The sequence below is a fragment of the Ceratosolen solmsi genome, unplaced genomic scaffold, assembly GCF_000503995.2.
Source record: "Ceratosolen solmsi marchali unplaced genomic scaffold, CerSol_1.0 scaffold6, whole genome shotgun sequence".
Lineage (NCBI taxonomy): Eukaryota > Metazoa > Arthropoda > Insecta > Hymenoptera > Agaonidae > Ceratosolen > Ceratosolen solmsi.
In genome coordinates, this window is record NW_011948414.1 from 16,225,569 (window position 1) to 16,253,355 (window position 27,787).

Below are 27,787 nucleotides of genomic sequence, written 5' to 3' on the forward strand. Positions count from 1 at the left end.
CAAATTGGAAGGATTATTAGTTATCTTAGCATTTATAAAATTCTTCTTAAGCAACGACACACACACACACATATATATATATATATATATATATATATATATATATATATATATATATTTATTTTTCTAATCTATAAATACGCGTTGCATAAGTTAACAGTTTTTTATTTTTTATATTAAAGATTACCGCTGCAACGTGAGTCGGTAATAGGAAGATATTTCCATTTAAACGACGTAACAAAAAAATATTTAAATGCAAATGGTTTACCGAACGGCATAGCAAAGAAATGTGATAATTTCTTGGAAGAAGCTCGGGAATCTCAAAAAAAATTATTGATTGTTAAATGCATCCATGGGCCGATGAGAAAAGCTAAAATAGTTTCGTTATTAAAAAACTGGCGATGCGTACTCTCTCTCCATCTCTCTTTCCTCTAGCCGGTCCTTGGCCAGCTTGCTTCCATCTCGTCGTTCAATTAGTCGATAAACTAGCGGTAAAACCACGGCGCGAGTAGCGTTTGCCGACCAAGGGCCTATAAACTGGACACGCACATATTGGACGTAGCAAAAGCGGGAAAGAGATAGAAAGAGATGAGAGTAAGAGGGATAATAGATCTCCTTCGCTCGCGTGATAAAACGTAGAGGAAAGAGAGGAGGGCTGTGATGATCAATGCAGCTGTGTGACCTTGAGTGGAGCACGTTTAAGCTTATCTTTTGAGTTACGTTGATGGGCCACGATTAATTAAAGCATCTTTGACGATGGCTGATGGGTGGATGGAGAAAAACGATCGCCAGATTACTGAATATCTTGAAAATTTATGGGAATTCCTCGGGGCGAAGTATCGATGTCGCGTTGAAGAGAGTTTACTGACCGAAAAATTACTTCTTGCCGTTCAAAATCCATGTCCGGATGAATCAATGTTTGCCCGCTGATAAACAAATAAGGTCATTCGACATTGCCAGCACTTATCATTCAAAGAATTATGAGCTAACGATGGGGATTCCAATTTTTAAATTCATGCAATAGACAGCAATTATTGGCAAATGGCAAGTTCTACTATCTAAACTTCAAATTAATTTAAATATTTTTATTTGTTTTTTCTTGCTTTTGTTTCTATTCTGTTATTAATTTGCAAAAATTTACTTTAACGATTAGCTAAGAAATGGATTTAACGAAACGAACGAGATTCCATGAAGAAATTACATGTTTATATTCCGCTATTCGATGGGGTGAAATAATTTTATTGTCGATGATATATTTCGAAATATTAGTATAAACATCTTCCACAATAATATGGAAGCTAATAATTATAATGAAGACCACTGCAATAATTGCTCTCTAATAAAAGTTGATTTATAACTTAATCGGTTTGATAGTCTTTAATTATACATATTAAATATAATATTCAAAGAAATACATTTTTTTTTCTTTTTTCTTTTTTTGCGTAAATTTAATTTCAAATTTAAATTTAAAATGATGTTTTTACCTTTACGCCGACCAATTTCACTTCATCCGTATAAATATTAAAATAATAAATATTAAAAGTAACCTAAATGAATTTTATACGTAATATAATATCTTATGTATTTTTAAATATTTAAATTTTGTAAAATAATATTTCAAGATATAATTTCATAAATAATAATTTTATTGTATTATCTATAATTAATTTAATTTTCAACGTTAATAACGATTTGCACACGCTATGGCTCTTCTTTTTCCTTTTCTTTCTCTTACTTTTTTTGTTTTGTTTTTGTTTTTATAACGAAAGCTAAATGCTAAGATATATTTACAGTTCATATAACGTTTAATATTTTTAACTAAAATATTGTATAATAAAGTTAACAACATAAGAGGTTTTAAAATTTTAAATAAGTCCCTTGGACTTTACAACTATGGTTACTATGATAATTAAAAGAATTCCTTTTGCGCTTATACCACACGAACATTGATAGAGTAAAATTAATTTTTCATCATTAATGCCAATGGAACGATTATAATTTAGTCATCGGAATTAATATTTTGTAAAATTTGAAATCGCTAAGTTATTATCATAATTTCAAACTTTAGATTTCCAATTAAAATGAGCATATGTTTTCCTTCCTTGAATTAAAGGATAATTAAAAATTATATTAAATCCGTAAACGCCTTCAGTAAAGTTCTTCAATAATTCATCACTATCACTCGTACTATAATTACGTGTGTACCCTCTAAAGTAATTCTATAGACTTAATCTAAAAAAAATACAAATACCAATTCTACTAAAAATTTTTGGACTGGAAATTTTTGGACGGGTGGGGAAATGATTAATTATAAATAAATATATTTTAAACTACCTCTAATTTTAACATAAATATCTTACGAAAATTTCTCTTCTACTGCCTACGGGAAGATACATCTTGAACAATTGGAAAGCTCGATCTAATTTCTTTAACATCGAAATATAATCTTCGTGTACGAAATTACTAACCGGGCGTATTCGAAGCAACGAGACACCTATATATATATATATATATATATATATATATATATATTGGTTGCATATGTATATATGTATATATATTTGTTTTTTTTAAATGTACGCCGTGAGGAAATGCCATATTTTTTAGTCGTCTCGGTGCTTGAAAGTAACCCTATTATTAATCGGCTAAAGTATATATACCTAAATAAACATGTAAAGGCGAATTCCTCTGAAATATCACGAGCGATAAAAATTGGTAGTATAAGGAAATTTGGGATAAATAAAGAGTGGAACTCACCAAATTGTCGCTATGAAGGTGATGATGCGCATAGTCCCGGTTACCACGCGAACCTCCAGGTGAGCTGTGACGTCGGCCGCCTCTATCGCCATCCATGTCGTCGTAATCCTGAGGTGAGATCGCGTCCACAAAAAAGCGTCATTGTTAAAAATGTAAATACAGCATTTAATGTGTACGGAGTCTTATTCGAAGGATCTTTCGTGACTTATATTATAATATCTGATTCAACTCGAGAATGGCGCGATTAATGATTTGAGCGTGTAATGAAAGTTACAGGGGCGGGCGGGGGAGGACCAACAAACTGTGCTCGTGTCGTTAACGGTATCTTTGTTTGTTTTTTTTTGGTTTTTTTTTGTTTTTTTTTTGGTTTTTTTTTTGTTTTTTTTGTTTTTTTTTGTTTTTTTTTTTGTTTTTTTTGTTTTTTTTTGTTTTTTTTTTGTTTTTTTTTTTGTTTTTTTTGTTTTTTTTTTTTTGTAACAGAAAACCCGAATTTTATTATTGTACCTGATAATCGTACTCGTCATCGTTGGAGAGTGCGAGGTCGGATGTTGCAATCTCATGCTGCTGAGTACACCTGCATCCCCCACTGCAATGTTCCGAAGTGCTGTTTTTCAAAATTTACTTTTCTTTCATATTTTCTTGGCAGATTTTGCTTTTAAAGGTCAATCATTCGTTAAAATTATTCATAGTTTTAAAAAGCATTCGACTCATACGGATACTTTTCTTACGTCCTTTTTCACTCATACGTTCAACTTTTATACGCGTACTTCGACTGTTTAAGCTTGGACTACGAAAACTTTACTCGATTCTGCTTAGAAAGAAATGTTGACCGATGCACCGACATTTTAACATTCAATGGTTCAATACTTAGAATGGATTGCCGCTATAATTATTTAGAATTTAGAATGTAAAAGAAAATTAATCGTCAAATTTTTCCAACTTGTAAACCTTTTGTAATAACTAACTTCACATTATTATAATTATTAGATTTCATATAAATTTATATTTATTTTATATCACAATTCAATTCGTTTGTAATAAATACTATTAATTATCGATAATTTTTTTTAATAATGGCTATATAAAATTTGTTATTGCTCCATGTAAGAGGTATAGCATTAATTTTTAATTCGTATCCTTCATAATACAATTAATTAAGCCTAACCGTATATTCTAAAATCAATATTAGTATTATTTAAAGAAGGGCTTTTGTTATATTAAATAAAAAAGTTCTAATTTATAATGAATTTAATCGAATCAAATATTAATTATTTTGCAATTATGCAATCAAGTCTATACAAAACATTATATTGTATGTTCTTGTAATTGCTTCAAAATATTTATAGCTAAGTATTTGAATGAAAATTTAAAAATAGAAATAGTCATTCGGATATTACTTAAAATAAAATAGGAATTCGACAAAATTGAAGTTTATTCGATTTATTTTATAAAAAATAGATATGATTTTCTAGTACATTACTAAAATGAATCAATCTTCTTTTTTTTTTTTTTGTTTTATTATGTATCAAATAAAATTATCTTCAATAAAGATAAAATTTAAGTTCTGCTTCAATTGTACAATGATAATGCAAATTTCTATAATCTTGTTACGTGAATTGACTTTTATTCAATTGTAAAATATCTGAACTTTGTTGAAAATTCTTATTAAAAATGTTTTTATATTCGAAGCTTACGGAAAAGACTATTAAATAATATTTTTAAAAATTCAATAAATTTATGAACTGAATGTATGTTGAAATTAAAATTAAAAATTACAAATTTTATTTACTATATATATATATATTACATGAATATTCAAAGTCAAGAGGAATTTATTATTCAACAGAAATTAAATAAATATGTAATGCAAGATTTTTCGTTCGGTAATTATGATTATTGTGGAAAAAGTATCGCTCCTCGATTATAAGATTACAAATACAAGTATAGATTGATAAAGTCTTGTTGTAATTTTGTTTATTAATTTTTCATTTCCACCCCTTCTTCTTTCTCTCTTTCATATATGCATGTCATTTATTACTCTCAGTGTGTATTTCTCTCCTTTGTTTTTACTCTCCCTTTATCTTCATCTATTTTACTATCGGTTATATAATTTTATTTTCATCAATAATAGTAATTTATGTGTGAAACACCGAGCAGCCAACACAAGGGCTCGTGTGATATTAATATTTAACCTTGAAATAGCCCTAATAAATTCGCATGATGATTAGCAAAAGAAATAACGTGGCGATGTGTTTAATATGGATTCCAAACCATATTATCGCTTAAGAGAAATGGCGATGTCGCGATAAATACCAGTTTCCTTCGTTTTCAGTGTTTTATGATATATAAAATATCATATCTGACTCGCGCGCATAATTGAGTAAACAAATCGAGAATTTTCATAATTTAATTGGATAAATTAATATTTTTTCTATGATAGCAGAAGACTTTAATTTTTCGGCTCTATTTCTGTACGAGAAACAAGTATAATTGTCATCTAATGAGGCTGACAACATTTTTCATCTGGTTTTTAAAAGAGAAAGAGAGAGAGAGAGAGAGAGAGAGAGAGAGAGAGGGCGAATTTTAAAGATGGTATGAATTTAATTAAGGGGGCAGAAATTGTCAGAATTTAAAAAAGTTTTGTATTTCAAATAAAAGTTAATTTGATATGTACACGTTCATTTTCAATGATAGGAGTAAGAATATTTTTATTCATTTATTATATGAACTAATAAAAATTTAATTAATTAGAAATAATAATGTAATATTATCAATTATAATATTTATTAAAGTGTTTTATGAATATATTTTTACCCTATTTAGATAAATATACTATGTAATATTTGCAATTATATTTAAATTATATTTTTCAAATAATATTTAATATAAATACTTGTTTTATAAACAATAGCTTTCTTAATACATTTATATATTAAGAGCACACGCATGCGTATGTATATATGCGAGCGTGTGTGTGTCTGTGTGCGTATGTGTGTAATTATGTTTCGATATCTTGTTTACTCATAGCATATATTAATATTAATTGTTTGTTTATTTTTCTCAATCTCAAGGATTGTGCATTTCATAACAGATTACACGCAAGATTAATTAATTAATAGTTTTGTATTAGGCGCTTGTATTAAAAACAAATTTTTGTATGTAATTTATAATGAAAAATTTTTTTTTTAAACGAATAACCATAACATTTTTACAATTAATTTTATAAATATTAATTTTGTATGATTACTCTAAAAAATATTTATGATATTATTCTAATTTAATGGGAATGAAATACTTTGCTAATTGCTTAATATGATAAGTAGAATAATTTGAGTTTATTAAGAACATTATCTAACGAGTACAGATTTAAATTTTCATGGAATATCCAAGGAAATGTCAAAATTATTAATAAAGTAATATAAATTTAGAATTAACGGATTTAAAATCTTTTCGTAGCGATATTTAAATTTATTATATATTTATTAAAGAAAATTAAACAATCTACGTTTATATGTTTTTAACATATTTATAAAATATTAAATATATTACCATATTGTAATTCAGATCTTATATTGTATTAATTTGAGATATTTAAATAAAATTTTTAATTCTAAATTCTAATGTATTAAATAAGGGCATTAAAACACAATTATTAAGCTTAAAATTAAGGAGCATAACATTTTTAATTTTTATTCTTTTTCTTTTTAAAATCTAGTTATAAATCTAGTTACATATTTCCGTTGAAAATTAAAAATCTGTTATAAAAATTATACTGATAGTTAAAAAAAAATATTGTTAAATCATCCACGATATTGCTATTTCATCGTCTTTATCTATCATATTTTCTCTACAATGCAATTTAATAACTGTACATCCTAGATTGAAGTGAAAAGTGTAGTATATCTGATACTTTCAACAACTCTTTCATATCAGATATTTCCTTTCACGTTTGATTTGCATCGATAAAAACTATTTTCTTTAGTTTTACAAAAATATCTTTTAACGGTAATTACTTTCAGCCTTAATTCTTTTGAAAATACGTTGGTCATAAAATAATCAAGAAATATTCAGAGAAAGACAAGAAGGTACGTATGAATATTAAAACAAGTTTCGAGATCTCACGATGTTTTACCAATGCAATATTATAATTGCTAAATATGAATTATTAAAACTTTATGAAAATACTTAAAGTTTTTTATGGGCCATTTAAATAAATCTATTATTAATTTATAGAACTTTCAATGCTATTTCTATCCTTATAATTATAATCATACGTACACTCGAATAATCATGACTTCATACAATATGAAATATCTATTCTATATGTGAAAAAATATTAAAATTACACAAATAAATTTTTTCCCCCGAATAGTTGATTATTAAATTTAATTTCTTTATAGATTATAATTTAAGATGTTCCATACAATAGGAACTTTACATTATTGTTATTATGTTAAATATTTGGCAATTTCTTTTAAAATTTATAAATGACATTAACTGACAAATTATTGCAACTAAAATAGAAATTGTTTAATCATTTTTTATTAATAAAATGAAAATAATAGTTTCATATTGATCGCTTCAAGCTTATCGGAATGTTCATCTAATTATCAAGACAGTAAGAAGTAAAAATGAGTATTGTATAGTAGAGAAGAATAAAAATAGAAGATGAAGAAGAAGAGTCAGAAGAATGAATAATCGAAAAAGAAAGAGAAGGTCGACCTGCTCGTGTACATTTCTGGCCCGAGGCCGCTGTCCTCGCTGGGCGAGCGGTATTCCTGGTTATCCCGAGGCTGAAGTATTCTCATCACTCCCAAGGGATCTCCTTGAATGTCCATCAGCTGTCTCGGTTGGCAACAGGCACCGCTTATGACCCTCTGCGAGAATTCACCAAGTATCCATTCAAATTTCCCGCACTTACGCTTTCCTTCTTGATCCCCCCCCACCTCCTTCGTTCCTCAGTCGCAACAATCTCTCTCTCTCTCTCTCTCTCTCTCTCTCTCTTTCTCTCTCGCTCACACTCTCGCTCTCAAATATAACAAACAAACAAACAAACAAACAAACAAACAAACAAACAAACAAAGAAACAAACAAATAAACAGATAGACAGACAAACAAATGGAGACAAAGATGCTTAGAGATGCCTAGAGCTTGCCCGAGCTTTCGATGCTTATTATTCCTTTATGTTACAGTTTCTTCTTTTAAACTTGAATTTGAGTTTGAGCGATAGGCGCGTGAGACTGAATTTAAAAACAGACTGCCTGTTATCGATGAAAAATTCGTTCTTGATTTTTGTGTAAATGATGAAGCGAAGAGTGCGCTAGAGAGTGTTATCGTGAGCGTGATTTCGTTGAAAAAATGCAGGTTTGACTTGGGGTGAGTAAGAATTTGAGCGTCATGTCAAAACAGCAACGGCTCCTTCATTAATATCACCTACAAATGAATGATGAATGATCAATGGATGTCGACCTCTGCAACATTCTAATAAATCAAGTACGTTAATTAGTCATTATATTGCCGTCGAGGTGAAAGGTGATGGCTACTGATTGAAATGATAATATATCCTCTGTTTTTTCCTCTGTATTAAGCAAGGAAACTCGAGCAACCTCATCGTATCGGATATAAAGTGCAACTCCTAGAAATAAGATAGATCTCGTTTATTCGCTTTACTTCGTCCTAAGAGGATACACTGAGTATTTCCTTTGGTTAGAATAATATTATCATAAGCAAAGCCAACGAATCTTGTAGGAATGTCGAAAAAAATTGTTTGATATTGAAATATCGTAAAGCAGAATTGTGAACCGAAAGAGTGTAGACATAATCTATTTTAAAATACACTTGGCTAAGATATTTTGAGACTTGTACATATTGATAGTTGATGTAAAGATGTTTAGTGCGCGATTTATGGTATGAAAATTAAATTAGAAAGTTCTTCGTTAATGTACGCCATAAAAGAACATTAGGAAAGTTTTACATAATATAAGTAATTTGTATGTAATAGAAACTAAACAAAACAAAAAAAAAAAAAAAAAAAAAAAAAAAAAAAATTAGTACTATGAAGTTATATTCCTAAAGTAATTTGTCTAAGATATTGAGATAATTATTAACTGAAAATTAATGATAAAAAATGAAAAACTTCTTTTCTGTCAGTTTTAACAATAGATTTAACAATAATCAGTTAGAGTATCAAAGATAAGAAGAATTAAAAAATTGAGAACAATTCGCATAGAAAATGTTATACATTAAAACATTCGCACAATGTATTTTTAATTTCCGTGAAATTTAAATAGAAAAATGTTGAAATTCTAATGTACTCTAATTTCATTTAATACATAAGTTATTGAATATATCGTTCAGTTACAAATCTTTTAAACTAGTTCTTTAAACTAAACAATTATTTTATTAACATAGTTGTATTAATCATTATAATTTATTTACAAATTTTAATAGTATAAAAAAAAAAAAGCCTTAAAAAAGAAGTTTGAAAAAGCATCAGACATCAGACATTTTTTTGAAGTCAATTTAAAATCTCGGTTAATAAAAGTAACAAAATTTTTGATCGGAACTGAAATGAAACACTTTAGCGGAAAGGTCAAAAAAAAAAGAAAAAAAAAACATCATTATCGAGATTAACATTAAATACCATCGTTCTCAAGCCACAATTACAAGCCTATCTGAGCGCAGATCAAAAAATCATCAAATCGAAACTGGTCTGCAAACGTGTAATTTTTTTGGCTATCATTTTTTACTTTTTAAAATTTTTAAATATATTTTTACAAAATACTTATGCAAAAAATTTGCAACAAAAAAACTCACTTATGCTGAGTTAAATTAAATTTCTTCCTCAACAGTACATTAATGAAATAAAAGAAATACTCTTTTTTTTTTTTTTTTTATAAAAACATCAATAACCTGCATTTTATGCAATAGAATGATTAAGTTCAATAATAATTTTGGAGTTCAATCCTACAATCGAGCAACAATTTAATTCAGTTTACTCTTATCCTTTTAATTAAGTGTAATTATTTTATATTAGGTATTTTAACGATTCTTTTAAAAAATAATAATAAGCAACGATTAAGATGGCAGTTTATTATAATGTAAATGTAGAATAATTCAAAATCATTCGATACATCTTAAATATTGCAGAGTTTAATCATATGACAATACCAATTTTAATCATACATTGTAAATATCATTAAATACAATTATAGGCTGACGCATTATAAGTCATGAATGTACATTAAGTCAATCAGCATTGTATACACCTAATATTTTTAACTTGAAAATCTAATTGAAAATCATTTATTTATGGTTACAAAAAAAAAACCTATGAAATTATAAAAATAATTAAGTATTAAAATTAATTAATTAATTAATAAAATAATATAAAAGAATAGTAAAATAATGTTTTTTTTTTTTTTTTATGTCATGTTTTAATAATTTACTCGGTATATTACGATTATTTTATGATGATAGCTAAGATTTATCTTAAAGATTTATATTGATATTTATTTAGATGAAAAATTTTTATTCAACAAAATTATTTTAATTAATGATTAATAATTAATAATAAAACAATTATCATTTACGTAGTGGTTTCAGTTATGTACGATACATTCAATATTTTGATTTTATCATCTCTTTTATTATATGTTGATTGCACAATCGACATAAATATTTATTAAAATTGTGTGAATTCAAAATGTGTAGCCAAATATTCAATAAAGGGCCGTTTTAAAATTAATTACTTAGGTGCGTTATATATTAAAATTGAATTTACAAACCGTATTGGGCAAAATAGAATTATAGAGTATGAAAGATTTACAATATATAAATTACCGATTTTCTTTATCTTGATTTTATTAAATATATAGTGATACAATATATTATAGTAATGGTATTGATATAAAAAAAAAATAATTTTTTTTTTCATTCATGTATTTATATAAAAGCGCACTTTTAAGTAAGTAAGTAATTTACAATTTTTTATATAGACTTTGCTAAGTCAATTTTTTATAGCAATTTAAGGCAATTATGTTATTAGCGTAACAGCATACTACTCTATGTTGTTTAATCAATACTTGAAACTTGATTATCGTTTCTCTCCTACTTGTATTTTAGATCAATATTCATGTTTAGGCCCATTTTTTCTTCTTTCTTTCATCTTTATTCTTTTGCTTAATTTATTCGACATTATGACAAATTACTTATTGGAATATAATTTTTTTAAAACATTTCAATACGTAAAAATTTTCGTAACATATAAAAGTTTTTCTCTATTATTCTTGATTAATGCAAGTAAATAGTTATTTGTCAAAATTTATTTTTACATATTTATAAATTTTTAATTTTCAATTCTATAAAAATATATTAAATACACGATAATTATTGAATTCTTTATAAAATTATCGATAAAAAAAATGTTTTGTAATTGATCAAGTTTATATTCTTCTTATGTGTAGCTTAAAATTTCTTTTTTCCTTTATTTTTACTATCAATGTATTTTACAATTCTTAAATCATTAAATCTTTAATTATTGATCACAGAATTATAAAAGGCACACTTAATATGCTACTTAAAGCAATATAATGAGTATTGTAATTATTATCAATTATATAATCCATATAAATACAATATTATATCTACATTGTATATACATTATATACAAAATTATATATACATATATAATAAGCAAGTATAGTTATAAAAAAAAAAATAAAAAAATAATAAGTACAATTTAATTGTATTATGATTTTAGTTATATTGATCGGGATAAAATATTTTCAAGCATAGATATTTAGGCAAAAATATATATTCTATGAAAAAATCAATTTAATATACATTTATATATTTTTGAAATGTGTATTATATATACAATATATAAAATAATAACATGAAAATGAAGTAAAAAAAGAATACGATATAATAATTATGTTGTATAATTATAAAATTAATTTACAAAAAAAAAATTATTATAACTATTCGACCCTTTATAAGTTTATTGTTATTGTTGTTGTTGTTTTTTTTTTAATTATTTCATTAAATACCAGTATATTTAGGCACTTGTATTATTTTATTACTAATATAAAAAAAAAACTCTTTTGGATCGGCTCACAGTGTTACTGCTTTAGTTTTAAATACAATATCATTGCTTGTTTTCCATAAATAAAAATTTTTTCCAATAATGATTAAAAACAAATAATAAATAAATAAAAAAAAAATAAATGATTTTCAGATAGTGCTGAGAATTATTTCATTTTTATAAATAAAAGTGTTTTTACACTGTAACAAGTAAGTGCTGCAGGATAAGCTTCGAAGCGGGACAATATTTATGCGACTTCTAGGCATTTATATTTAGTGATCTCAGTATCGTGTCACAAACTTATATATCAAGGAACTTTGCAGTGAATTGCATGCTGCATCAGTAATATATCGTGTTCTTATATATAAAATGTAGATACGTGTCAGACAAAAGCGGGCATCATTAATATAGGAATTTGTAGTTTAAGCTGGACCTTGAAATGCCTAACATTGTTAATAAGCAATAAGTACCGCTCCTAAAAAGTCCCACTAAAGAGTCTATGCGTATAAATAAAATTCTTTTGTAAGTATAGCTGATTTTTTTTTTAGTAAATTAATATTAAATTTAATTACAAAGAACTAATTGATAATGCAGCAATAGCACAAAAAGTACATTTCACATTACTATTTAAATTTTAAATATACAAAAATACCAGAATATAATCTTTAATGTTTAATATGTATGTTATAATGTAAAGTTATCGACTATATTGATTACTAAAAAATCGGAATCTTTATATGAAAAATTTTGTTTCATTAAAATTTCGTTCATTTTTTTATTACGCATCTTTTAACTTCGTGATTCGAGTTACTAGTCGGTCGTATAAGTATTGCACGAGGAAAAGGATAGAGCATTTGATTAACTCGTGCGAATATTTAAATAGTATACTTAAAAAAAAAAGATAGATTAATTGTGCATTCGTATAATTATTGGGGCAGTGTCTATGTTAAGGGAGTAATAAGGCGCGTTACGTCGTTTTTCCAGATTTTTCCTCTTTGATCTACAAACCCTCGAACGCCCGTTGAGCCTATTACTAAACTGATTTGTGTTTGATCCATATTTTTCCGGCCACCACATACACGAAGGTCCTTATTTTATCTCCTATCCTTCAACGAGACGTTCCATATGGTCCGTTTAGATATTTAGACGTCGATTGATGCATCTCGCACTCCTCCAATCGATAACGAGTCTCATAGAGTCTCTCGATCACGTTTGCCTTTTCTCAACTCCCTGATTTTATGGTTCTTTTTCACGAATCATCCGATTTATGAATCGTTTTATTCTTCTCCTTCCTCTGTAATCGTTCTATTATCGATTGTTTCGAATGCAATTTTAAAGGTAGGGTATATTAGTAATCTAGTCATATACGCACAAATACAGCTGAAAGAAGAGCAAAGTAATTATGGATACGAAGGAACTCACGTGACGCGTTTCGTTGATCTCTTTTGTATTTCTCAATACGAATACGGGAATTTTTCATTTAAAGTCTACGCAACAACAGCAAGGCTTACCACCTTGGGTATTGCTCTGAAAAACATTGGCCTCCCGAGTTTTAAAGGTATTTTTCCATACTCGGACAATTTCGCTTCTAATAAGACTATATATAATATATAATATATCATAAAATATCTTAATCAATAAACAAATTAATAATAATTTAAAAATTATTCGATACTACATTGATATATGATGAGATATTAATTATGCGCATGTACGATGTTATAAAAAAAAAAAAAAAAAAAAAAAAAAAAAAAAAAAAAAAATGAATTATAGTTATTTATGATGATTATAAATATTGTGTAATAAACTTTTAATAGACTTTAAATATATTACCGATTGTGTGATGGTAATTGTTTGATTATGGTTGTTAACCACAAAATTGAATATATCTGCGTAATACGTAACAGTGACAATTTATTTGTAAACAAATATTGCGTAAAAATGTTGTATTAATTAATACATTCATGTTTTAAGCATAAAATAGTAACTTTTTATGAATTTATTTACAGTTCAATAGATATTATTGTTATATTATTAACACATTATGTAATAATACCAAAATTTATGTATTATTACTACTTATTAATTATGTCAAATAAAATTTACAATATATTATGATGAATTATTTAATATACTATGTAGATTAGTGTAATTGACTGAATTAGAAACACTAATGGAAAAATGCAATTAATATTGATGAATATTCATATTTTTAAAATAAATTCAGTGCACATTGTGCCCAAATGATTTAATTAATTGGAACTAAATTTTGTAATTTCAATGATAAATATATTGAATATTTAATATATATTTAATATTTAATTGAATAGTATTATCTAATTACTAAATTTATTTTAAGATCCAAAAGATAAAATCAAATTATTTAAGCAATTATTAAACAGTCAATAGTATAGAAAAATTTGAATTTATTATATGATAATTTGTTTATTATAAAAGTGAAAAAATTAAATTCGAAAAAAGAAAGTAAATTTTATATGACAATGTTTTTAGATATGAATAAAATTAAAAATACTTGTTCACTGACGTATTTGAATTGAAATACTTCTTCAAATTTTTTTATTTCCATAAATATTTCAAAACTGTCTAATTTATTTCATCGTTATTTATTAAGAAATTATATCTTTTGAATATCGAAGTTATTTAAAAAAAAAATAATTTTTTTTTCATACAAATTAAGCTTAAACTTCGGATCTTACCTATGTAATGGAATTAGAAATTTTCTCTGAGCTCTCCCCCAACGATAAGCCATTAAATTACATATATATATATATATGTGTGTGTGTGTGTGTGTGTGCGCGCGCGCGCGTGTTCGTGTGTGCACGTAGACACACAATTGTGCATCTTTGCGTAAGTGTGTATATAGATCACTTTATAAAAGGGAAAATAAAGTACGCCCTGGAATAAACTTCACTGTAAAATTTGAAAGATAAAAGAAGAGAGATAAAAAAAAATGAACAGTGATAAAAGAGAATGAAAAAATGAGGGAAAAAGAAAGTTTGCCAGATAAGTAATAGTGTACAGTATGCATAGGCAATGGTAAAAAGAATGAGGATACGTGTCTAAGATTCTCAGTCATGAGATACAAAAGAGTTATATCATCGATATGTAACGAAGGCAAATATATCTGCGTGTCGACGAACGTGAGATAATGTGAGTTGAATATTTTTCTGGGTCAAGAGGACTTACCGGAAGCTCGTGTAACGACGGCGTAACTATAAGGTCCGAGTTGTGCACCCTGTCACCTATTCTCTACAACAATACAAATGCACGTTTACATACTACGGATACTATAAAGCACCTGCTTGGTTATAATTTTAAGGTGCGTATTTATAAAAGGTTAATGCAAACGTTAAGAATAGGATACCGGGATTAATCGTTAATGAGCTTATTTATAACGGAGCGACGTCTAATATTGGCTATTGCGCCCGTTACGAGAGATCATCTATTCATTATTCTTGAAAGGATGATAGAATCGCGTTTCATGGTAAATCCAGGACATTAAATGTCCGAGGTGTCGTAGCGCGGAAGCGGCTTAGGCCGTAGTACATGCGAGGTCGTAGAAATCGACAGAGTTGATCGGCCGGGTGGGGAGGGATGAGGGCCTCGAGTACGAGGACAAAAACAATAGACTCACCCTGGAAAGCCTAGGTCGATAGACAAGATCGTCGAAGGCCGGCCGATCCTTGCTGTCGACAAGTTCTCGCAACTCTGTGAGCAGCGTAAGCTTCTCGTGCGTATTGAGGAGGTCGCCAAGACTCCCGATGAGGTCTTCGATGGTAAGACGGCGGTTCCTGTAGTCGGCGAGAAGCTGCGAAAGCGCGGCTCTTTCGCTACGGGCCAGAACAACGCGCGCCTTCTCCTCGACCATCGCGGCCGTCGCTGACGATATTGGATGCCCGCCTCGGTGCCTCCACTCGCTCAAGCTGCTACTAAAAAATAAAAAATAAAAAAATAAAAAACACGGTGTCAATGACAAATAATTGGATTAGCGTGCGAGCCTTCCTTCCCGCACATCGCGCGACTGACTTTCTACAAATATTACATCGCGTAGCCGTATAAATGAATAAATTAGTTCTAATGCACATTCCATCACTCCCTTAATATAATTCTCTCAAAGCAATTCATAAGTTCCGATTTCATAATCGTAATCTAAAATTTCATCGGCAAAGTTTTATACGATTTTATGGACTTGCAATAAACTTGTGTCGTACGTAATGTCGTGGGGAGGGCAATTTTGTTTGTTTAATAATCTTGAATTTATATTGAAATACAAGCTATCATACGACATCAATTCATTTCAACGCCATTGACAAAAACAAAAATGTGCCCCAATATAAACAACGAAGTTTATAAAATTTAAATAAAATCTTTTATTTGCAATTGAATATCTAGATATGATCCGTCATACATTAATAATTAATATAGCTAATTATAATCTATTTATGAGTACAAAAAACTTTATTGTTTGAGTATTCATTGTGATTCATTTCATTTTTAAATATTTCATTTATGAAAGTATCTAAATAATTGCATTATTTCTCAAACATTGGACATAATTAATTATACGCATTAAACTAAATTTTAATAAAATCCTAATAAATGTTCATTTGTAAATACATCGATTATTAAGGTTCAAAATTTATTAGTAATGCTCGAAAATTCCATTAAGTTTCCTTTTCAATTTTCTTTAAAATTGCGGAATATCAATGGCAAGCGAATCCATCTCAGCGCGAAAATAATCTATTCGATTTGCGAAATTGCGGTTTCCTTTCTTGATAAACTTAGACTAGAGCATTAAAATTTTATCGTACCCATAATTTAATTTACAATCTACGCATATTAACCAACCGATGAAAAAAAAAAAAAAAAAAAAAAAAAAAAAAATTTTCATTGAATATAAGCTTTATTTTGCGTTCGCGTACTAATAGAATTCTCGAATTGTTCTCAAATGGCTTTTATCATCCTCATCTCCACTTGCGACAAGGACAATAATTCAGAAAAAAAAGATCCAGCCCTTTCGATATTACTCTTGGGCATTGAGGGCGGATCAGCGATGACATTTGAATTTGAAAACGAATGAGATGAAAGATCGTGTGACGACGGAAGGAGATAGAGGCTATAAAAGTATGATAATGTTAATGATGCTAGACGCAAGTGACTGCTTACGCCGGACTTGACGGCCGATGATTTCCGGGGCTGGCGAGAAGTAGGGAATCATGATCCTGATACCTCGAAACTGGCACAATCATCGACTGGCTCGTAGTACACGAGTGCGGCACCTTGCCAACATCACGAATCAACAAACTCATCCGCTTGTTCGTCTTCAGGACCTGGACGGCTTCGTCGTGCGTCGCTTCCTCGAAGCTCTGCCCATTAACTTCGAGGATTTGATCGCCCACCTGTGTCCAACAATATGACAGAAAATATCCTAGCAATCGATCTCTTTAGCACTATGTAATTGTACTAAACTAACAATTTACTTTTTCATTAGCACATTTTATAGGGACATTGAGGGTGTAACTGTGGATATCGAGTTTATTACAACTAAATTATTCGTATTATCTCCCAAGCGAGATAACTTCTTTTTCCTCGATCGATCGTATTAATTTAATAAAGCAATTTTGCTTTTACCAATTTCATTTACCTTTATTTACTATTTGACGAATCCCACGAGACACTTAACAAAGTATTTTTAAAAAATTCAAGCGATTTATCAATTTTATTAAGTAATTGTTCAAAATCGATGAGTCGATCGAACAGATATCAATAATTTATCGTTAATAGCTTCCCGAATCAATCTCGAATAACAAGTTTTTAATTAACATACAACAGTCAAACTAACTATAATAACATTATAATATCCAAAAGATTTTTATATTTACATTATTTGTTTTATCAAAATACAGCTAAAGTAGCCTTTTTTTTTTATCATTTAATCAAGAAAGAAATTTTCTTCTATCGATGATTCTCTTTTTATCGTATATAATAAGGAAGTAATATTTTCCTTTTTATATGGCCAGAATAATTATTTTCCTTCATCATGAAAGGCTTCCATCTCTGTATACGATTTTTTTTTTTATGTAACGTGTGTTTATATTTATATATTTTTAAGTTTACTATTTCATTTTATGAAATATATTTATATTTTATAAAATATTTTATAAATTCATGTAAAAGTTTCATTCGATATATTATTATACTATTATAAGCCATAGTTTTTTTTTTTTTTTTTTTTTTTTTTTTACACAAGAATAAAATATTATATTTATCGTGATATTTTTATAATCAACTTAAGTAACGAAAACAACACGAAAAAATCATATTTCATTGACAATTGTAATAGTAACAATGTATGATAGTTATTTTGATAACTATTTGAGAGGATTTATTGTGTGAGAAGTTAAGATTTTAGTGATCGTTTGGATTTAATTACGACAGTTTAAAGAAATGAAACGACAATGTTGTTATTTTTTATATATATTAAACATATTTTATATATATTATATATATTTTATAAATATATAAATATATTTAAATAATAATATATAAACATATTTTATATATATTTTATATATATTAAACAATAAACGACAATCGTTTATTGTTTTTTGACTATTTTTTTCGCTTATTTTTTTTTTAAGATTTTCATATGAATTACTTATATACTAAATTATTATCTTGAACATATTTAGTACGTTTAATTATTGTTCACCTATGATGTATGAAATTAGCTTATACTTAATGAAGTAAAATAAAGTTAGTATACGAGCAGACAGAAAATATCATAATAAAAAAGAAAAACATATTAATCGATCCGTTTATTTCAGCTAGTCCAACAATTTAATTATAATACATGTCTATCTATAATATAATTTGTTGTAGAGTTTAGGATTTCAAATTTGTATTTATTTTACTCAAAAGATAATCTCATAAACCATTTCAAATATCTATCTATATATATATATATATATATTCTGTTAAATTAACCGTATTAATTTCTAGAATTTTAATACATGAGCAATTATTTATGACCTACATTGGTCATTGAGTAGTGTATGATTTAAAATTATAGACTTTTAAATTATTGAGTAATTACATCATTTTATCTTTATTTTATTAATTTCAATTTTAATGTAACATAATTTTGGTTTACTAAAACTTACAAGAATTGATAAACAAATATTAGACTGTACTCTGAACCACTATTTTGAATACTTTCATCTTGCGTTCATTTGCATCCGTTAATATAAATATTTCTACCAGAAATGTAACATCAATGAAAATTTACTTCAAATCGTACATACACTACCTCAATATACAAAATAATTCCTCAATACGTTAAAGCTCTTGTAGTTGCTGATATGATACTGCAATAAACAAAATATATAAATAAAAAATGAAAGCGAGAGAAAGGACGTATATAAATGACAGCAGAAACAATCAGTCGGGGTGTATGCGATAAGATAATCGAGTAAGAAAAAAGTGTGACAGGTCGATGGAGTAGCGGGTGGATAAAATCCAGTGAAGTTAGTGAGCAAGGGGATAGATAAGATAAATTGATGGTCATGATAAGTTTACCAGTAGACCCGAGCGGTCGGCGACGCTGTCCTTGTCGACACCCGTGACGTAGATGCCGAGGCCGTACTCCAAGCCACCCCGGATCATCAGACCCAACGACTGACCGGGCTCGATGCACAGGTCGATCTTGCGGGTCCGCGGCCCATAGCGTGGTTCGCGCGAGCTCAACGGTGGCGGCGAAACGGGCCTTCCCTGCCTATCCATCCAGCTGCAGGTCTGCTGTCGATTCTGGGACCAAATCGAATGTCCACCCCGACAGCGCGGATCGATCGCCGGTCCCCGTACAGTCATACTCAGGGTCCGACAGGACTTCAGCATCTGCACAACCAATCAGCGACTCGTTACTCCTTGAGGCTTTTGGGATCGTATCTCGTTATGCAATTGTTGGTGGCCGTTATTTCGCGGCTATTTTCCGAACGATTTCCCGCCACTCGATCGATCGCCAATGCCGATTTAACCGGCATTTTTACGCGCTGCCATGAAGGCGGATTAAAGCTTTGTAAGAGCCAAAGGTTAAACGAATTAAGTCTCAAATCGTATTCATTAAATAGAAATGTTTTACAGGCCTTTAAAAAACAGATATTTTATTTAACTCTGAAAGGAAATGCTCAAATAAGGTATGAGACTTAAATTTTATGATGCATTGTAGGTTATGTGAGTACCATTTAATTTATAAAAACGTATGGATTTAATTGATGGGACGCTTAAACTAAATTGAAAAGCATAAAACTTTATTTCATACAAAAAATTCTCAACATACTATATACATGTAGAAATAATTGTTGCTGTTATATTTGAAAATATTGTAATATAATAAATATTTATGACGTTAAAATTTGATTAAAAATATAAATATTTTTAAAAGGATCAATTTTATTGTTTCTAATTACAATTAACGTACAAAATTACCAAACATTTAATGCAAATTATTCCTAGGATTTTATCTTCGTTACCAACTTACATACTCAACTTACAAGAAAATATTAAAAACAATGTTTCTATTTTTTATAGGAATTTTTCAGATATTTAATAAGAAAAGTATTTCAATTTTAATTTTAATTTAATATGAATTCATATTTATTTGGATAGTTTATGAATAATTTTTTTATTTTTTTTTTTGTTTTTTTTTGTTTTTTTTTTAAATTTAATGTATTATATTGAACTTTAACATTAGTGATATCAGTGATATTAATATGAAATTAGTAATAGTTGTACTGCGTATAAGCATATTGAGTAATGAAATTTCATTTTATTTTGGACCTACATAATATTAGATAAAAATTGATATTTTCCATCAAATAATAAACGTATAATGGCATAATATTAAGCGTCAAGTGGAGAATTAAAAATAAATAATTAAACAATTATAATATTTGTTATTGGTTAATATTAATGCAAATTAAATACAAAATTTTATAAATCGTAGAAATTTGTGCTAATAATATTTGTGAATTTATAGACTTTTATAAATGAATATATTTTACCGGAATTGTTTTATTCATAAATTTTTTAAAATATTTTTCTTTCATAGTATATTATAATATATAAAAAGTTATTGGCAAACTCGTCGATGTAAAATTTATTATTATGTATTTTGTCAGGGCATGATATTGCATTTAAGAAGATTTAAGATTGTTTAAAAATTCTAATTTCAAATTTATCGATTTATTCCAATTTCTAAATATTAAGGTACATTATAACTATGGAATTATCTTTATTTAATTATCTTTACTCTTTTAAATAAAATAAACATTATGGACGAATCAAATTTTTCTCCTATCATACTGTTAAAAAGATTTATTTTATATATCACATATTTTACATTTCCTTATACTCGGACAAAGGCAATTTATTCTTACATATTAAACTTTGCTTATACATAATTATTTATTATTTTCACCATATTTTGTATTATATAAAAAAATTATAAAAATTATTTATAATTAAAATTTTTAATGTACTTTGAATATATGTACCTAACGAGTAAACACTGTATTTACAGTCAAAGTTTTGAAAATACTTTTATACCACACCATTTTAGTCATAACTACATCATCATTTAAGCAATATAACTGAACTGAAATCTTTAGAATATTTGCTTGTATAATATAAATTTCAAAACCATAATATTATATTATTATATAGGTTCGTTTGATCAGAAATTCACAAGAGAAGTAATGTATTGGCTTTTTTAAATGAACGGACGGTACATCCCAAAGTTTTGATAGCATATCTTATCAGCTTACTGCATTAATAATAAAGAATAATTCGGTTATAGAGTGGAGTAATATATATTCAGTGTCATTATAATTATAAAATGGTTCCAAGTTAAATAGCCGATGATTTAGCTGCTCTTTCTTTCATGCCTCGGGTGCAGATTTCTTATATTTTTTTTTCCCTAATGGAAGATGAAAAGGCAATTAATGCCCAAACCGATCAGACAGTATCATCAGCATCGGAGAATCTCAAATCACCAAATTGGCTATACTCGAGTTTAATAAATGTATAGTCGGGGCATGTATATTCACAAACGATCGCGATAATTTCCCCGGTACTTCTGAATTTATTATATAAGTGCGTGTCTTACATCATATATCGGGCTTAAGCCCCGTGTGTCCACGACGTCAGGTACGGGCTAAAACGAAAGATAGAGATAGAGATAAAGATAACAGGATAGAAAGAGAAGGAGAGGGAGAGAGAGAGAGAGAGAGAGAGAGAGAGAGAGACGAAAGGAGCAAGTCCCTCACGGCGATATTGATCTTCACGAAGCCGACCCCATGACGTCACATCCTGCTTATCCTTGACCCGACATTACCGACACCAGACTCGTCCTTATGGCACTTCCTATTCCCAAATATTTCCACTTTCTACCCGACAATATGCTTGAATCCGATGATGATGTCCTGGCCTCTTTGATTCTATCTATCATCTTCCTCTTCAACTTGCGATACTAGTCAATTGCCGATCAATATGGATACGACTGGCGACAGGACGCCGAAAGCAAACACAAGAGTGAATCCTCCACGATTTTGCAGAAGAAAGACTCTCAATATAATGCAATGCAAGTTTTAACCGTTTGTGTTCACATTTTCTAACTCTTAATTCACTTATTTCATCCTATTCCAACTTAACGAGTATTCTTCGCTTTATTACAGATTAAACAAAACAATATTTTCTTTTATATAAGAACTTCTTAACATAAGTAATGCTTTATATTAAGCACTTGAATATCAATTTGTACTATTTTTTTTTTTTATCTTGAATGATATAACTATTAGTATTATTTTATGTAAATGAGTTATCATAAACAATTACCGACATTCTACAAAATTTATGGCATTGATATAAAATAATACTAAACTATAACAATTGTACAGAGAATTTACTGTTTAACTGTAATAAAATTATACAATATTAGAATGCTTTGATTTTTAATTGATTAATAAATCATTAAAATATGAAATATATTTAAATATAATAGTGATACGACATCTTCAAGTCAAGCTTTTTTTAGAAGAATAAAAAAAATTATAAAAATATTCTTACAAATATAAAAATTGGAATAGAATAACTATAACAAATAAATTTATTATTTAAAAAATGATAATACTTTGCGGAAATAGAAGAAATTTTTTTAAAAAAATGTATAAAAAATGCATAATCAAAGACTATTTAAAAATATGATTTTATATTTCTCTAAATTTAAATAAATTTGTCTCCCTCTATCTTAATAATGAGTTTTGTATGCAATCTTTACTGAACACATACAAATTACCTGCAATATAGATCGCTGTGTACATATAGTTTTTATATAAATCACTGTATAATAACTAAGATATAAGCTCCATAAATAATCAAATGAAAACATATCTAGACTGCAATGATATATTATTACATAAATACTAATTGCTCGTAATGAAATATATATATTTTAATTATATTTCTCATTAAAAATTAATTAATTTATTTACATTTTTAAAGTATTGAATTATTAAATAATTATAAAAATTTAATCTATTGTTTATAATATAACAAAAAGTTAAGTCAAGTATATAATAAAATAATCGCAATATTCAAATTTATAATAATTTTAGTTTAAAATTATTAAACTCGAAATATTTAATATTTGCATGAAAACATAAAACTATATACATTTAATAAATTGTATATCATATAAAAAAACATCTTATTAAACCTATGTTGTATTTAATAAAGTAATCGACATATTTGAATAAAGAAACTTAATATTTTAATAAATAGTTACTATATTTACGATAAAATATCTCATTTTAATTATATTTTAATTATAAAAAATTCAAGTATATTACAAAATATGTATAAGTCAAAGATATTCTAATAATCTTATATCCAAGAGTATGAAATAAATATTATAATATAAATATTATATTATATTGAATATATCGAGTTCATGCATATATGAAATAATTAAATTATTTTTATGAACTTTATTTGTTAGAAATCTGTATATTTTGGAAAACAAATAGGGATAATAAAATTCACAGTGATAAAGAATGAATTCATATTAAACATATAAATATAATGACAATTAAAAAGAATTTAATATTAATAATGATAATAAAATATGTTCAATCATTTTTATATTATATATATATATATATATATATATATATATATATATATATATATATATATATGGCACAATTCAACGAATTTAATGTTAAAGTGATCGAAGAAATATATGAAATTATATTTTAAAACTTTCAATAAAAAATTTCAAAGCTTTAGAGAGTATTTCATTTTAAATATATCCAATCGATTTATTTCGTTTTGTTGAATTTCAGAAAGTTAATTTTGCAGTAATTTCTTTTACATGTTATATGTCAATATATTTAAATTAAATACTACTATAGATAAATGTTAATAAAGCGTTAAATGTACTCGAATTAATATATATATATATATATAAGAATAAATTCTTTAAAATACTGCATAATTAATAAGAACTAGTTACATGTAAGATTATGGTTATCTTTAAAATTATATGGCATATATGACATCTTAAAAATTATTGAAATTCTTAAAAAATATTAAACATTCATATCATGTTCACATGAGTAATAATAGTTTAGATGTAAATTAATAAAGTATTAAATATAATGTGAAAATTGTACATGCTTATATAATCTATGTAAGCAACTGTATATTAATGTTTTTGAAAAATATAATATTTAATTTTTCAGCAAATAATATTCAAAATTTTTATCAAAAATCTGCATCTCATTAATAAACGGAAGAAGAAAAAAAACCAAAAAAATAAAAAATCATTTTAACGATATACGTTTTTGTTTTTCGTATGTAATTGTATTTCACATATATTTCATATTTTCAAATTTGTATTTTACAACAAAAATTAAAAGTTCTATTATAAAACAAAAATCAATAAATCATGTTGTCGATTATAAAGAATGTAATTGATTAATAACTCCCACAAAATATTGAACTTATTTATTCAATAATTGGAAATATTTTAATATCGTTAACAGTATTAGGAAATAAAATATATTCTTATGTTTATCAGAAATTCTATGAACATGCTTATAAGAAAGCAAAGAAATAATAATTCGAGTAATAATAATTATCCAACCTGAGTTGTAGCAAAAATAAAAAGTTGTTGGTTACGCTACTTTAACTACTGCCTCATTGTAATAATTATGAATAAATTTATTAGCCGAAGATACTAAAAAATTTTAATATACTCATATGTTTTCATTAACGTAAATGTTCATTAACAATAAATAAATAGAAACTTTGATATTTCATGTTCCAAAAGTGCATTAAATATCGAGCTTTTATTACCATACCGATATGGTGAAACACGTACATAATGTGAATCAATATATGTCGAATATTACTCTCTCTCACTCTCTGTCTGTCTGTCTATATATATATATATATATATATATATATATATATATATATATATAGACATAAAAAATATATATATATATACATATATATATATTTAAATCAATCCTGACTTGTCTGTTTTAAATATGAAATAGCGAGCAACGTCGAAAAAGGCTTATATATGTTGTTCAACTAAATAATATTTCTATGTCAAAAGAACTACGAATATAACAAATCGACATATTTAATGGAAAGCTCGAATCTGTCAGTTACATCGTTGCTTTATCCCTCCAGCAGCCCTTTTAATATACATCCAAGCTGCCCGGATATTAGATTTGAGAACGAGAAGGATTATCGACGCGCACCCGCATACGCCATAGTCTTTTCTCCCTGAGCCGGGGCTGCTGGAGGAGAGGAGGCGATTATTGGTAGCGAATATCGCGTGACCAAGCCGATTAAAATCCATCCGCAGACGCCGTAACTTGAGATCTTTATCTGACCCTTTAGCGATCGCATAATTTCCTCGACACATATATCGCGCTGGTAAAAATCATAGGCGCTTTCCCACGATTTCATTTACTGCCCTTGCAGCTTACACACACACACACACACACACACACACACGTGCTCAATCAATCCCGCTCTTTCTATCTTACTTCATTTACCTTATTTACAATTGATTGATATTCGCGCGGTTGTACGTGAAAATTATAACTTTGAATCGACCATTTTTATCTGCGTGATTATCCTTCTATACTTCTTTTTTAATCTGGCTCCTCCATTTTGCTCAGCGTTACTTAAGCTCCCGTTTAATTAACTCGCGTAACGCGTTTTTTCTTTTTTTTTCTTTTTCTTTTTTTTTTTTATATCGAATAATAAATCGAGCTCTTTTCGTCGCTCGAAAGCAAATATATCATTAAATGCTTTACTTGTAGATAGCTTATAAATACTTTACAATAAATATCAACGGTAAATCAAAATTCGTCTGAAACAACAACTACATAATGTACGATAACGCTACTCTTTTATTATTAAATTGGTTTTGATATAGAGATAGAAAATTAAATAAAGTTACGCGCGCGCGCACGCATATATATATATATATATATATATATATATATATATATATATAAATTTCGCGTCCTCGAAAAGTCAATATATTTTTTTACTCAGATAAACTACCCCCAATATCCGTATCTACTTTAATTCGGTGCTTAACCTGGTATAGTAATTGCTTGACAGAATTAGAAATTAGAATTAGAATTCTTAGAAATAATAATTTTTCAACATTAAAACTTATGTTCAGTGTTATTTCAAGAATTGTCGTATATTTTTTAAATCAGCCTAGCAGCGAGCAAATAAATTTAATTATAAATTATTCAATAGAATGATAATTTTAACATGTTAATTATATTCGTAATGAAATGTGCCAACAAAGCCTCGGAGCCACGACAAAGCGAAGAATAAAGCGTGCAATAAATTTAGAATAAATTACGCTGATAAAGAAATGGGCTTCCATAGAAGGAGTTCTAATTTTCTAACTACAGCAAAGTTAATTCTTTTACTTTTCTCAAAAAATAGTCTTACATCCACTTTAACATCATGCAATATTCCGCCTTTTCCTCGTGCAGTGTCTGGATCAGTTATGGAGTTATGGCAAAAATTGTTTTAATCGGCACAATAGGACTTTTGCATTAGGTAAAAGAGAAGCGATTCTTCGATTAAAAGACATCGCCTTCATAACACAAAACAGATATCGCTGAGACATACATCTAATCAATCATTCCCCTTTCTAAAAACTTTTTCCAACAACCGCTAAACGACTTCCTCGTGGTTCACCGCGAGCCGTTACGAAGCAGGCGAAGCAAAAGCTCACAAGCAAAACGACAACAAGACGACACTCTTATGTCCCAGAGACCCTTCGTCCTCGTAGTAGCATCAACCGGAAGTCCGCTGGCTTCGGATCCATTGCGGGAACACGTGGTCGAGAAGAGGAGAGTAGAAATGGGTCCAACTTGGGTGATTCGGAGCTGCTCCAAGAGCTCCAGGAGAAACCGACTCGACTTCCCTTGGCGCGCGCACGCTGACACTGGTTCTACTTGTGGGGCGTTCACCACTCCTGGCTCCGATCGACTTTTTGTCCCTTTCTATCATTCCCCATCGGACGAGATGAAAATGGAGCTCTATCTCGCCAGGAAATACGAAGGCAATTTTGTATCGATCTGCTCGTCTGTCTCGCTTGGAAGCTCGACTGTTTATTTCTGAGAATGAGCTTTATACTGATCGAGACGAGATGAGAGACCAGCCAAGTGAGCGACACACACACACACACACATACACACAGAGAGAGAGAGAGAGAGAGAGAGAGAGAGAGAGAGAGAGAGAGAGGCTGATAATGGCAATGTGGGGGCTGTTCTTGTTGCTGATACCACTACTGCTACTGCATTATGTAGGGAA

General features: G+C 28.0%; 1 protein-coding gene across 1 annotated transcript in view; it reads right to left on the minus strand.

Annotated features, from left to right (window-relative positions):
• The window catches only part of dysc (whirlin protein dyschronic), a 75,377-nt gene that overhangs the window by 33,891 nt on the left and 13,699 nt on the right, over window positions 1–27,787 (minus strand). Inside the window, exons 4-10 of the mRNA XM_011507270.1 lie at window positions 19,442–19,759; window positions 17,030–17,262; window positions 15,498–15,789; window positions 15,050–15,112; window positions 7,480–7,634; window positions 3,262–3,343; window positions 2,758–2,865 (exon numbers count right to left, since the gene is read on the minus strand). Coding sequence (XP_011505572.1) covers window positions 2,758–2,865; window positions 3,262–3,343; window positions 7,480–7,634; window positions 15,050–15,112; window positions 15,498–15,789; window positions 17,030–17,262; window positions 19,442–19,759 — 1,251 coding nt within the window. The remainder of the gene's footprint in view (window positions 1–2,757; window positions 2,866–3,261; window positions 3,344–7,479; window positions 7,635–15,049; window positions 15,113–15,497; window positions 15,790–17,029; window positions 17,263–19,441; window positions 19,760–27,787) is intronic.